A 12,813-nucleotide genomic window follows, 5' to 3' on the forward strand; every position below is an offset into this window, starting at 1 on the left:
GAGGCCCTCTAGCCCTGCCTGCCCTGCTTAGGATGGGCAGTGAGCACTTCCCATCCCTGCCTCACTCCCCACACCAGAGCTCGGAGCGCCTGCCTGGGAGATGATGGATTTATTTGGCCGTGTCCCCGATGAGGAAAGTTACATACAGTGAAGAGACAAAAACCACACCTGCAGTCGGCCATGCTCACACTCTCACTTTGCCCTGGACATCTATCACCATAAAAACTGTGCTTTAAAATAATCTTTAAATAATTTCTGCTTTTGTTAAAAAAAGAAAATCATCCCCCAACCAACAGCTTCACCCCCCCCCCCCCCCCCATCTCACCTGCACATGCCCACGCTGCCCCATCCATGGCACATACAAAGAGCAGGTCAATAAATAAAGACGCGTGATGCTACAGGGGGTACACGGGACCTCCTCACCCCTGCCAATGTGGAGCCAGGGGAGGCTGAGACTCTGGACAGGAGTTTGAAAGGGGAAGCGTGGCTGCAGCTCTGACAGAATTCCCCCCAGGTCCCGGGAGTGGGTGAGCAGCAATGAGTTACCCTGAGGGTTTGGGGTGCTGGGGGGGTCAGGGAGGATGGGCCAGGCAGGGTCTGGAGCTTGAGGAATGGTTTAGCTTTGGGGTGGGAAAGGCACATCTGTGGGTTCAGACAGCTCAGGGCAGGATGCATGAAGGCAAAGGGGGGAGCACTTTTCTCCCACGATGCTTTCCTTCCCCACATCGGGCTGCAGCCCCAGCTCTCCCTATCAGTGTGTGCCCATGCCTGGCTGACACCTGCACCTTCCTGCCCACACCCGTGCCTCTGCAGCCCCCTCTTGCCAGCTAGAGCCCCCCCATGAGGTCACAGCATGCCCATGGGTATGTCTGGCCAGGTGGGTACAATACTGGCTTTGAGCAGAGCTTGGGTCCCACTACAGAGTCCCTTGCTCCAGCAGCATTTGTGTCACCAACTCTGGAGTTTCATGCCTGCCCTTCCAATGCTTGGGCATCCCAGGCACATAAGGACTGGGTTTGGGTGCCCCCTTACACCCATAGTCAGGGCCTAAGGGCAAGGCACAGTCCCAGTACCTAAATCACCCTCTTCCCAGCTTCCATGTCCGAGGGGTGGGAATGGCATCACCTGCCCTCCCTCCTGGGCTGCCCAGCAAAGGGCCCTGGGGCCCTTCTCCCAAAGCCTCTCCACTGTGTGCAGGCAGGCAGGGAGCCCTGCGGGAGCAGCCTGCAGCCAAGGCCTGTCTCCTCTTCCCTCTCCCCCTGGCCTACCAGACCTCTGTCCTTAGCCAGTTCTGCACACGCACACGTACATCACGCACACACACACAAATAGCAGCATGTGGATCCAGCCGGGGGTAACCCCATGTTTGAGGGGAACCCTTTGTGCCTTCCCTCTGCACCAAGGAACAGGGGGTGAGGAGGGAGTGGTGGGCATGGAGGAGGCACACCAGGCAGCCCCAGTGCTCCCCAACTGGGAGGTGGCTGTGTCCCAAGCAGGCAGTGCTGGAGGCAGCTCTACATGGGCACCCAGCTTTGGGAGGGGGTGCTGGCCCCCGGTGCGCTGCCCTGCAGTCACCACCTCCACCAGCAGCACTGGCCGGGGCGCACCCTCAGCTCTCCATCGGGGGTACCTCCAGCGGGTGGAAGCTGTCGGGAGGCAGGAGCAGCCTTCCCAGGCGGTAGAGCAGCCCCGAGTACCAGTGCACGCCGTCCCCCTGTACCCCTGGCCACCCCACCAGGCTGTGGTAGAGCCGAAGCGGCCAGAAGGCCAGCTGTGCCAGATGTTGCTCCTGCACCAGGGCGAAACAGGAGGCCACCACACCGTCCACCACCAGCGTCCCGTGGCGCGTCAGCGGGGCATAGGCCCCCACATCCCTGCGGTCCCGCACCGCCACCACCTCGGCGGGCTGCAGGCCACCGCCCCCGGCCGCCACCAGCACAAAGTGTCCGGGGCGCACTTGGCTGGCAAATGTGGGGTGGAAGCGGGCGGCGGGCGCCGAGGAGTTGTGAGCCACAAAGAGCAGGTGGGTGGGCGTCAGCACCAGGCGTCGCGGCGGCTCCCGCGTCTCGATGACGTGGAAGGAGGTGAGGGCACGGGGCTGCTTGTCCAGGAAAGCCAGGAAGTCGCTGTAGGTGGGCCTGCCTGCCTCGTCCATTGCCAGCACCCGCTGGCCCGGGCGCAGGGCCCACAGCGGTGTCCGCACACCATCCTCCAGCGTTGCCAGTGCCCGCCCAGGGAAGCAGCCGCCTGTCTTCGCAGCGGCCGAGTGCTCTGCACAAGGAAAAGAGAGGACAGGAGGGTTACCTGTCTGACAGAACCCCAGCATCACCCCTCCACGACACACAGCCACCCTCTCAGGCTGCCTGGCTCTGCCCGCCTGGGGATAACCCTTCCGTGGCATCACCAACAATCACGCGTCCCTTACACACCCCCAAGCCATTAAACCAGGCTCTCTGGGTGTCTGTTTCACTGGGGGTGCCAATTGAGGGCTCAAGCCACACACGGCAGCATCTGCTTCACGCTATGGTGCCAGTGCACTGCTCGGCAGACCCAGGTCCTGAAACCTGCTTGGCAAGGGGAGCAGGGCACAGCCATAGCCCCAGACACACAAGGCAGTGTCAGGGGCACCCAAAGCTCAAAAGCAGGGAGGCAGACCCCTGAGTCAATGTCAGGCTGAGGAGGAGAGTGCTCTGTATGCTCACATCACCCCCATCCCCTGCGGTGCTGGGCCTGGGTACTGCTGGGGAGGATGCTACAATGAAGGGTGGGCAGGGTGCAGCACCATCCCCCAGCACCATGGCATCCATCCACCCTGCTCCGTAGCCCTGCTCCGTTCTGCCTGCTCACCCCTGCACCACACACACCAGCCAACCCCCTCTTTGAGCTGCAGGGAGATGTCACAGCCTGTGGCCATCATCAGGAAAAAGCCACCAGCTTTCTGGGCCCAGCTTTGCTAGCAGCTGTGACAGGGTAAAGCACCCAAACTCTCTGGACTTGTCCCCTGGGATGGTGGCACAGCATTCCTAACCCTCCTCAGATGAAAAGATGCAGTAAGACACTAAGCATCACCAGGGTACCATCCTGGCACTTAGCAGGGGAACCCTGGCTTCCCAAGGAACAGCACTCATCTCCCACAGCAGCCCTGCTCTTTCAAGCTCCAGCAACCCCTATCTCAGCATCTATATGATGTCCTCCCACCATCTGCTAGGGTCATCTCACCCAGGGTCCTGCTCCTGGCCCTCCACAGTCCCACCTTCTAGCTCCCAGCCTCTCCCCTTCAGATCCCTCTCCCACCTCCTTCATCTAATCCCGGAGCGTCCCCACCCAGATGGCACAGCCCTCCATCACTCCCCAGCTCTGCACAGAGCCAAATCCCAGCCCCCAGGCCCATGAAGAGAGGCATCCATCTCTGGGACAGAATCCTTTTATTGCTCAGATGAGGTGCAGGGTCTGCCCCGTGCCTGCCCTGGAGGCCAGGTCCCAAATCCTACACCCCGCATCCCCAGGCAGGCAGCAGAGCTGTGGGGAGGGGCTGGCAGGAGGGCAAGAGGGGCACCTGGCAGAAGCGGGGTGCACAGGTGCTGGGCATGGGGGGGTGCAGGAAGGGACCCGAGGAGACACAATACATATAACAGGCCACGCAGCCATCCGTACAAAAATAAAAGCCATTTACTAAGAGGCAGGGGCAGCCCAGCTGCCCCCTGTACACAGCTCTGGGGGTGGTTGTGATATGCACCGCACAGCCTCCAACACACACTCCTGGGCTCCCCATGGCCTCGGGGATAAATACGGTAGATGCAGAGCCCCAAGAAGTCACTGTGCAGTGAGGGGGCTGTGGCCAGCCTTTAGAAGCCCTCCAGGGCCTCAGGGCCCCAGTCTGCTGCCTGGGTCACAGCATCCCTCTTCGGTTGGTCCCAGCATTCAAGAGCCTCCGTCCTTCTTCAGGGGCACAGCCCCACTCCTCTGGCCAGCCCCAAGGCTCTGGGGTCATGGTCCTTGCTTCGAAGCCTGGCCCCTCTCCTCCGGCCAGCCCCACAGGGTGCCCTGCGTCACAGAAGCCCTGGTCCTTCTCTCCCGCTTCGTCCCTCTTCTTCGGGGGCGCGATGTTCCCTCTCTGCGGTGTGATCGCCCCACCTCCATCGCCGGCCAGCCTTGCGCCTGTCCTGGCACCGGGCACGGGGGAGCGGGTCAGCGCGGGGGGGCCGGCTGGCGTCTGGGGGGCTGCAGCCGCTGGCCGTGGGCTAGGGCAGCAGGACAGGCACAGTACTGCGGTGGGAGCCGAGCCCGGCGGCAAGAGACGCGGGGCGACACCGGCGCAGCAGCCCGGTCCCACCGCGGCACATGGGGGCGCGGGCAGAGCTGTGGGCATGTGTGTGCAGACACAGCCCCCTGCCTGTGCAAGTGCTCCGTGTGCCCAGCGTGTCGCGACACGGGCACGCCGGTGTCGGGACAGCAGCTCGGCCCCCTCCTGGCTGCGGGGAAGCGCTCCTCGGCTCGGCTCGGCGCGCAGGGCGCGGTGATGGACCACTGCTGCCCTCTGCCGCCAGCGCGGCCGCTCCGCCGGGACCTGCAGCATCCCTGGCCCGGGCAGCAGCTTCCCCCCAGGCTACGGGGGACCGTGCACCCCACGCATTAATTCCCGGCCACGGGCAGGGCCGGCGAGCAGCCCCCCCCCGTTCACGGCGTGGAGCAAACAGCATCAGCACTCTCACTCCAGTCCAGCTGCCTCTGCCCTCAGCACCCCCAGCTCTGCCCCCTTCCTCTGCACAGCAGAGAAGCTGTTCCCAGAGTACCCTGGCCTGTTCCTGCCTGGGTGTCAGGGACGGATGGATGCTGCTCTGACAGCAGAAGCCCAAGAGATGCCAGCGGTGGAGGAGGGCAAGGCTGGATGTAGCTGGGCATGGGCAGCTGGGCACTAAGGGACTGCAAGGGCAAAGGCAGGGGAGACAGATGTGATGGGGGACAGGCTATGGGAGAAGGGGATGTGGGGTGGAAAACAGAGAGGTAGACAGGGTGGGTCAGGGTGCAGGTACATGGGAGTGAGACAGAGAGTTTCCCCCATGGCACTGCTGGTCACAGACGTGTGACTCACTCCCCAGCCGACTATCTGCCCCAGATAGGGAAATCACGCTGCGAGAGCCAGTGCCCCCTAGGAGCATCACACACAGCCAGCTGCAACAGTGGGACCGGCCCCTGGCCCTGCTCACTGTCCCCCCCAGCCTTACCTGACTTGACGGAGCAGTGGATGTGTGCCTTGGACTCGTAGTAGACCCAGTCGAAGCCAGCCTCCACGGCCAGGCGAGCCAGCATGCCATACTTGTTACGATCCCGGTCTGAGGTCGTGATGTCGACGGCTCGGCCCTCGTAATGCAGCGACTCCTCTGAGTGGTGCCCGTCTTCGTCCCAGCCCTCCGTCACGCGCAGCTTCACCCCTGGCCACTGATTCATGACAGAGATGGCCAGGGAGTTCAAGCGGTCCTTGCAGCGCTGAAGGGCAAAGGGGCAGAGTAAGTAACAGCTTTTGGGAGTGCAGGGGTTAGCTGCATGGTTGGCAGGTTGCATCCCACCATGCTTCCAAGAAGCCTCTCTGGGTCCTCAGGCCCTTCAGGGGCTGCTCTAGGAGAGGAAGACCTGAGAATGAGCTGCCGTTTCCATCCCATGCCCTCCAGACTCCCTGCAGAGATCCAGCATCTCCCAAGGGTGTGCACCCCAACAGGGCAACCATCTCCTCCTCCATCTCTCCCCCAGTTCCTGGGATGCTGGAAAGCCTTTTGGGCAGCACAGTCTGGGCTGGTGTGAAACACCCTCTGCTTGCAGACACCTGCCCTGTGCTAGCATTGCCTCAGGGGCTCCCAGGTAACAGAAGGAGGACTCAGGATCCCCCAGGGTCCCCAGCACTATCCCCAGGCACAAATGAAACAACCTGCCCAGTCCTCAGTACTGCTCTGGATGGTCCTCCTCAAGTCCTGAGGCACAAGTACACAGCACTGGGCAGCCTCATACTTTCATCTAGCCACTGCTTATATGGGAAATGCCAAACCTGACCAAGAGCTCTGCTGTGCTGGTGCAGAAAGGATGGGAGGTGAAGCCCTATCCACCTCTCCACACCCCAAGGGCTGAAAAGCCAGCGCTAAGGAACTGCAGCAGATCCCAAAAGCCCCACACCTGGTGGCCACAGAGCTCACCCAAGCAAGGCAACAGGCCTGTCGCAGTCCTCCCCAGCAAGCAGAGGGATACCAGCCCCAAATGCATGTGCTGCAGCCACCCTGCACTGCCCGCTTCCCCCAGCCACAGCTCCATCTCAGGGAGGAACCAAGCCCCTCCACCCTGGGCTTGCAAAAGTATACAGCCCATGCTTCTGGTCCCTTCCCTGCTGCAAAAGGAATGAAGGAGAGCTAAAAAAGGTGTAGGAAAAGCAATATGGGAGCTTCAACACAAATCCAGGTGAATGGGTGAGGACTGTGTAGCCTGGAAAGGAGATTCTGGGGGGTCCCAGAGAATGCTATAAAAGCAGAGCAAAGGACAGAGAACTCATGGCACAGCGAGAGGTAAGTCTGGGAAGCATTAATGAAATGACTGGGCAGCAGCCTAAAAGCCAGCCACTGCAGGGGGATAGTGTGATACCCAACTCAGCACTGGAACTCACTGCCACAGGATGTCATGGTGAGACACAGTTACAGCGAGCATGAACCACGGCTATAAAACCCAATGCTGATTATGCCCCCAGGCTCTGAAATGTCCCAGCACTGCTTCCACAGGGAACTGACCCCCAAAACTGTGAGTCCTCACCCTATCCCCAAGGACTGCTCCAGTACTGGGGAGGTGGGTGCAGCTGCTCTCAGGGGAGCCTGCTTGTGCTTGGCAGGGTCAGGGCCCCAGGAAGGGCAGTGCCAGGCAGGCCTTTGCCCCACATGGGGCGAGGGAGCACCTCTGCCCTCATCCCACGGCTGCCTGGGTGTGGGGAGATAAGCCAGGAAGGTGTTGGACAAACAGTTGCCAGGTGAGGGGAGGAGAAAGAAGGAAGGGAGTGACTTTTGTCCCCATCCAGCTCCACTTGGTGCCACTTGGCACAAGCAGTTCCCAAGGTCCCTGGATCCATGGGGACAATGCAAAGAGGAGCAGTAAGGGGGTTCAGGGATGGAGGCAGGCAAGGAGTTCCCAATGCCTCCCCTATATCCCCCTGCCATCAATTCAGGGGTCCCTCTGCCGCTCCCTTGCCAGCACCCCACTCTGGGCACCCCTCATCTCCTTACTGCCAGCCCGTCTGTCCTCCAGGGGCACCCTGCCTGCACACGAACACCGAGACCCTCCAAGCGCTGTCCTCATGGCAGGGACACTGCCCACCACCAGCTGCTGTGACCCCGCTGGGCTGCCTTGTCTCCTGCCTGTGCCGATCCCTGCGCAGCCCCAGCCCAAGGGTCCCACCTTCCCCTCCGCGCCGCAGGTAGCGCCCGGCAGCGGTCAGCCCGCCCGGCTGGGAGCACAAACCCGAGCTCCGAACACCCTGTCCCCGGGCTGCCATGCCTGTGCCTTTGGTGGCCAGCAGGTGTCAGAGCACGGGCAGGGACTGGCGCGGAGCAGGTACCAACCGGAGGGAAGCAGGGAGTGATGAGCAGGGAGCGATGAACAGGGAGCAGGTACCAACGGGCGGGGAGCGGCAGGGAGCAGGCAGCGACAGGGAAGGAACAAGAATCAGTGGACAGGGAGCAGGCGGGGACGGGCAGGTACGGTCGGGGAGAGAGCAGGTACTAACGGGTGGGGAGCAGGCACGGGGGCACTGGGCATCAGTGGACAAGGAGCAGGCAGGGATGTGAAGGGAACGGGTAGATATGAGGAGGGAGCAGGCAGGGATGAGCAGTGATAAACAGGGAGCAGGAAGTGATAGGTAAGGATAAGCAGGCAGGATGAGTAGGGAGCAGGTACAGGAGGCACGGAGAAGACAACAGGGAAGGGTAGCCAGAGATTAGCAAGGAGAAGGCAAAAATGGGCAGGGAGCAGGCATAGCCAGCAGAGAGCAGGCACAGATGGGCAGGGAACAGATAGGGACGGGTACTACCTGCCCAAGGGCTCTGCTGCCTACACAGACAGGTAGGCAGTGACTCATAAAGCTATGGTCATGGCCTGTCTGCAGCCTCTGTGCTTGCTGGGAGCTACAGGGAGAGCCCACCTCCTCCCCAGACAGAGCCCAGAGGGCCTGGAGCATCCTTGGGGACCAGGGTGACCATGCTTGCCTGAGTGGCATGGTCCTGCTCCTGCCTGGGAGTGAACACAAGATCTTGCAGTGTGACAGCAAAGATGTGGAAATGCTGCCATGGCCCACGGGCCCTGGCTGGAGTGGGATGTCTGAGCTCAGCGGTGTGGCACTGACCCCTGGCCGTGGCTCACCAGCCCCAGTGCTGCTCTGGTGCCCAGCTGAGAGGATGACACCCCTGCAACAGGCATATAGCAGGGTTTGGGGTGAGAGCGGGTGGTGACAGTGTGTAAGAGTGGACACAGCTTGTCCCTGTAGTGGCACCCCTGTGCCACGTGCAGGATGCAGCTCTGTGCCACTACACTGAGCTGTGTGGTTCTGTGCTGTCCCATGCACACCATGGTGGAGACCCTGGGGATGTTAGGCTGGGATGATCACAGATGTGTCCCCCACTGACCAACATCGGCATCTACTTTCTTGTGTCCATACTGGGAACAGGACCATGTCTTACAGGGGAAGTTAAAGCCCTTTAGGGAACGCAGCAGGTCTGGAAAGAAGGGCAGAGCTCCAAGACAGGACACCATCAGCAGGGACCCCAGGGCCATGTGAGCAGATTTACACAGGACACACAGGTGTAACCACAGCCTCAGCAGAGGGGTTGTGAACAGAGCGTGTCTGGCTATGGCTACCAGATGTCCCGAGCCTGGTCAAGAGAAGGGGGGTTCCACTAGCATCACCCCCAAGGTGAGATTTCTCCCAAAGTAAGCTTAAGAGTCCTATCCCAAGGTCTTCATGGCAAATTCCTCACCACTGCAAGGGTGGTCTCCACACCAGCTGGGCTAGCAGTGCCTGCAAAGGGTGATGGCTGGGGTAGGGAGAGGCTTGGGGGGCTGGGACTCCATGGGGGCAGGGGACCCAGGACATTCCTGGGCCAAGCTGCCGGGGAGAGGTGAGGCGGGCTCTGCCTCCAGCCTTATCTCAGCACCTCCGAGTGGGACCAGCGAGAGCAAACACACTGGAATTCTTGAGGAAGATGAAACGATAAAGGGAAGGCGGGCAGAGAGCAGCACTACCCACCCCCCAAAGCAGGCGGCATCTTCCGGCTGCCTGGGACACCCAGACCCTTGGACTTGGGGAAAGAAAACAGGTTTGAAGTGAGTCAACAGCAGTAAAAGCCAATGCGCTGGGGGAAGGGACAAGAAGTTGGGTCAATGGCCTTTCCAAACTATAGCAACATAAGGCATGGTGCCAAAACTGGAAGTCCCATGTCTGGGAGCATCTCCCACAGCCAGGGGCAACAGACAAGCTCAGACAGCTGAGGGATGGCAGCAAGCTGCCAGAAGCCATGCCACCTCCACAGCAATGGGGACAATTCCCTGCAGGTTTGCCTAAAGCACCTTGGTATCCATCAACGCATGGATGTGCGGTGGCCAGGGACCCTGCTGGGTAAGAGCCCTCATTTGGGCACCCCAAGAAGATCAGGGAGCTTTCAAAGGCAGCGGGACAGCAGGAAGTGTAGCAAGTGGAGCATGGAGCCCTCCCTCTCCCAGGGATGCATCTCCCAGGGATGCAGACACTGGCTGCATTAGAGCAGGTGGTGGGAGCACTCTCAGCCCGAAGCACTCTCCTGCCTCCAGCTCAAGCAATACTATGTCACCCACTTTCCCAATGCATGGAGCAGTGGAGCTCACTATTTCCTCAAGTATCCCTGAATCTGTTCCCCAGGGGATGCAGACTCCAGCCCAGCACCAGGGCTCCAGGCACCAGCAACTTCGACTTCTACAACTCCCCAGGCTTGGCGGTGCCTCACAGGGATCCTGGTCCCTCTGTTTCAGTCTCTAACATAAGAACCACCCCGGAGTGTGGCCCCTGCCACAGGGACCTGCCCCCGGGGCACATGGGATTGCAGAGCTGTCAAACCAGCACCCAAACAGCTTCTCCTCCCACTGTTACCAGCACCTGGGTCAGAAACCATGGCCAGAGCCCCGCTTAGTGGCCACCACCACAGCTCACCCAGCCATCAGTCCTGCACCTGGGGTGCAGCGGTCAGTAGGGTGGCCCTGGCTCCCATCCACCTCCCCCGGGAGCTCACTCAGGCTGTAACCCAGTGCTGAGGCTGGTGGCCAGGTTTCTTAGCAAGGCCGTGCAGCTCCTTATCTGCATTCCTGAAACCCTCAGGCATTCTCCTGGCAGTATTAAAACACAGAGTAACCTTCGTCCAGCATCATCCCCCTTCCACTGCTGTCCTCTGTCCCCCCCACCTCTCCTTCCCACTGGCCCAGAACACTTGTAAACTGACTGCAACAGGGCATTTGCTGTAACAAGTTGTCCCTGTCCCCAAGAGCAGAAAGCAGCCCGAACCGGGCACCTCTCACCATTCCACCCGAGACACACGGGCGGAGGGGGCACTGAGGCATGGCACAGCGTTTCGGTGGTCCAAGGTCAGCAAGGGCGCTCCGGGAGCCCAGCTTGCGGCTCTGCCTCCTGCCCTCCCTGCCAGCACACCGGGCTCTGCCCCGTCCCTCGGCTGCAGCGGGCAGACTGCCTGCTCTGCCGGCTGGCGCACAGAGCACGGGGGCGAGGGCAGGGTGGGTGCAGCGGGGCAGGGTGCTACCGGATCGGGAACAGAGTGGCACGGCATGGGATGCAGCAGGGCAGGCTGCTGCCAGCTTGGAGGGCAGGGCGCTACCAGCTCAGGGGACCAGGGGACATGGGTAGTAGCACAGCCGGGCAAGGTGCTGCCAACTCCGGAGGCACCAGGGCACACTTCAGGGTGCAGCAGACATAGGTGCCACAGGATCCGAGGGTCAGCGGGGCAGGGTGCTGCCATCTCGGGGGACAGGGTGCTGCCGGCTCCGGGAGCAGCATGCTGCCAGCTCCGGGTCCGATGCGCTCAGCCCAGCCGAAGAGGCAGAGGTCTGCAGCGCCCGGAGAAGGGAGATGCCCGCGCTCCACAGCCGACAGCCAGGGCCGGATACCGGGATGCCCGGGGCAGGACGGGGAAGCCGCAGCGCCGGGTCCCCCGCAGCTGGCCGCGCTGCCCCAGGGGAGCGGAGCGCAGGGCGCTCCCTAGTAGCCCCGGTGCCCGCCGATGCCCGACGCGGGGGTCGAAGCGGGCGGCGGCGGGACCGTACCTGGGTCATGAGCCGGTCGGCTCCAGTGTTCTCCTCGTCCTTGAAGATGATGTCGGGGTTGTAGTTGGGCGTCAGCTCCTTGAAGCGCTCCGAGTTGCGCGCGATCTTGCCCTCGTAGCGGCCGCTGGCCCCCAGCGTCTTCTCGGGGACGTTGGGGCTGAACTGCTTGTACGCGAGCGGGATGAGCTTGCGGGGCGGGCGGCGGCGGCTGCCCACCACCCTGCCCGGCCCGCAGCAGCGCACGGCCGGCGCCAGCAGCAGCGCGTACCCGCTCAGCAGCAGCAGCAGCCGCGCCGGCTTCATGGCGAGCCCGGCGGCTCCGGGGCGGCCCGGGGGACCGGCGGCTCCGGGGGCCCCGCTAGGCTCTGCCGCCGCTCCCTCCGCCCGCCCCGGGGCTCCCCATGCGGCGCGCAGCCGGCGGCGGGCAGGTGCCGGTGCCGGTGCCGGTAGCGGCGGGGTGCGGCGGCTGCCCGGCGCGGGTGCGCTCTGGCTGCCCGGTGCGGCGGGCTGGCGTCGGCCCGCTATGAGCTGCCGTGGCCCGGCGGCGGCAATAAATAGCGAAGGGCCGTTTGTTTTGGCAGGCGAGCGGGCGCTTGCGGGGCGCGGGGCTCGGCGCTGCTGGAGCCCCCCGCGGTTTGCGCCCCGGCGGTCAGCGTGGCGGGGCTAGAGCCGGAGCCGGAGCCGCCGCTGCCTGCGCTCCCCGAGCAGGAGTGAGAGGGGAAATTGAAGAGATCCGGGACCGGGAACCGCCAGGACCGCACCCTGCCCGTGTCCCAGCCTCCCAGCGCCCTCCCTCTCTCGCCTCCTCCCCGCGGAACCTGCCCCGGGCCGCCCGCAGCCTCCCCCCCCCCACGGCCGAGCCCCGCGGCCCGCAGCCCACCCCGCCGGGGGTGCCCGCCGCCACCTGCCCCCAGGGACAGCTCCGCCGCCGCCCCGAGGCGCGCCGGTCCCGCCGCACACCGCACACCTCCTTCCCCCGGGGAGTCCCGCAGGGGCTCCCCCGTGGCGGCGTGGGCTCAGGGTGGCACCCCGGGGCTCCGGCCCCTGCCGCGCCGCCCGCTCACCAGGGGCCCGGGCCTGCGGGCGGGGATCAAACAGAGCAGGGAGGCAGCTGGTTGAAATTTAACCACAATATTCTCGCTCCCCATTGTTTCCAGGGAGGCCCGATATTTCCACAACAGGATTATGGCATCTGATTAACTCGCTGAGACAACAATGAGGGGCTGGGATGGGCTTCCCCTTCTAGCTGCCAAAAGGGGAAAGTAAATACAACACCCTGATTTCAGGAGCGAGGGCTTGCAGGGCCCCCCCCGGTTCTCCCCCAGCTGTGTGCTGGGGAGGGGTCCAGCATGGCTCTGCTTGCACCCTGTCACTCCCTAGCACCTCCCCAGGTGAGACAGTGCCTTGGGATGCCCCTGTGCGCACAACTCTCTCAGGGATGCCCCCTTCGTATCACTTCAGTGGGCACAGGGCACAGGTCGCTCCCAG

General features: G+C 62.9%; 1 protein-coding gene across 1 annotated transcript; it reads right to left on the bottom strand.

Annotated features, from left to right (window-relative positions):
- Positions 1–423: 423 nt before the first annotated feature.
- IHH (Indian hedgehog signaling molecule) lies at positions 424–12,389 on the bottom strand. The gene is made up of 3 exons (XM_061370234.1): positions 11,326–12,389; positions 5,226–5,487; positions 424–2,271 (listed from the first exon to the last, which is right to left on the bottom strand). Exons 1-3 carry the CDS (start codon positions 11,626–11,628, stop codon positions 1,610–1,612), a joined length of 1,227 nt encoding a protein of 408 aa, XP_061226218.1. The 5' UTR covers positions 11,629–12,389; the 3' UTR covers positions 424–1,609.
- Between the last annotated feature and the right edge of the window lie 424 nt (positions 12,390–12,813).

The sequence above is a fragment of the Neopsephotus bourkii genome, unplaced genomic scaffold (assembly GCF_033783945.1).
Source record: "Neopsephotus bourkii isolate Nb327-2 ecotype Australia unplaced genomic scaffold, CSIRO-AGI_Nbou_v1 NB_1526, whole genome shotgun sequence".
NCBI classification, from domain to species: domain Eukaryota; kingdom Metazoa; phylum Chordata; class Aves; order Psittaciformes; family Psittacidae; genus Neopsephotus; species Neopsephotus bourkii.

Bases quoted from the DNA above. Each gene is read 5' to 3' on its own strand.
- IHH (XM_061370234.1), bottom strand. From the start codon at position 11,628: ATGAAGCCGGCGCGGCTGCTGCTGCTGCTGAGCGGGTACGCGCTGCTG. The intron at 5,488-11,325 runs GTACGGTCCCGC...TTTGCCCTTCAG, and splicing joins CCGACCGGCTCATGACCCAG to CGCTGCAAGGACCGCTTGAA. The intron at 2,272-5,225 runs GTAAGGCTGGGG...TTCCTTGTGCAG, and splicing joins CCACTGCTCCGTCAAGTCAG to AGCACTCGGCCGCTGCGAAG.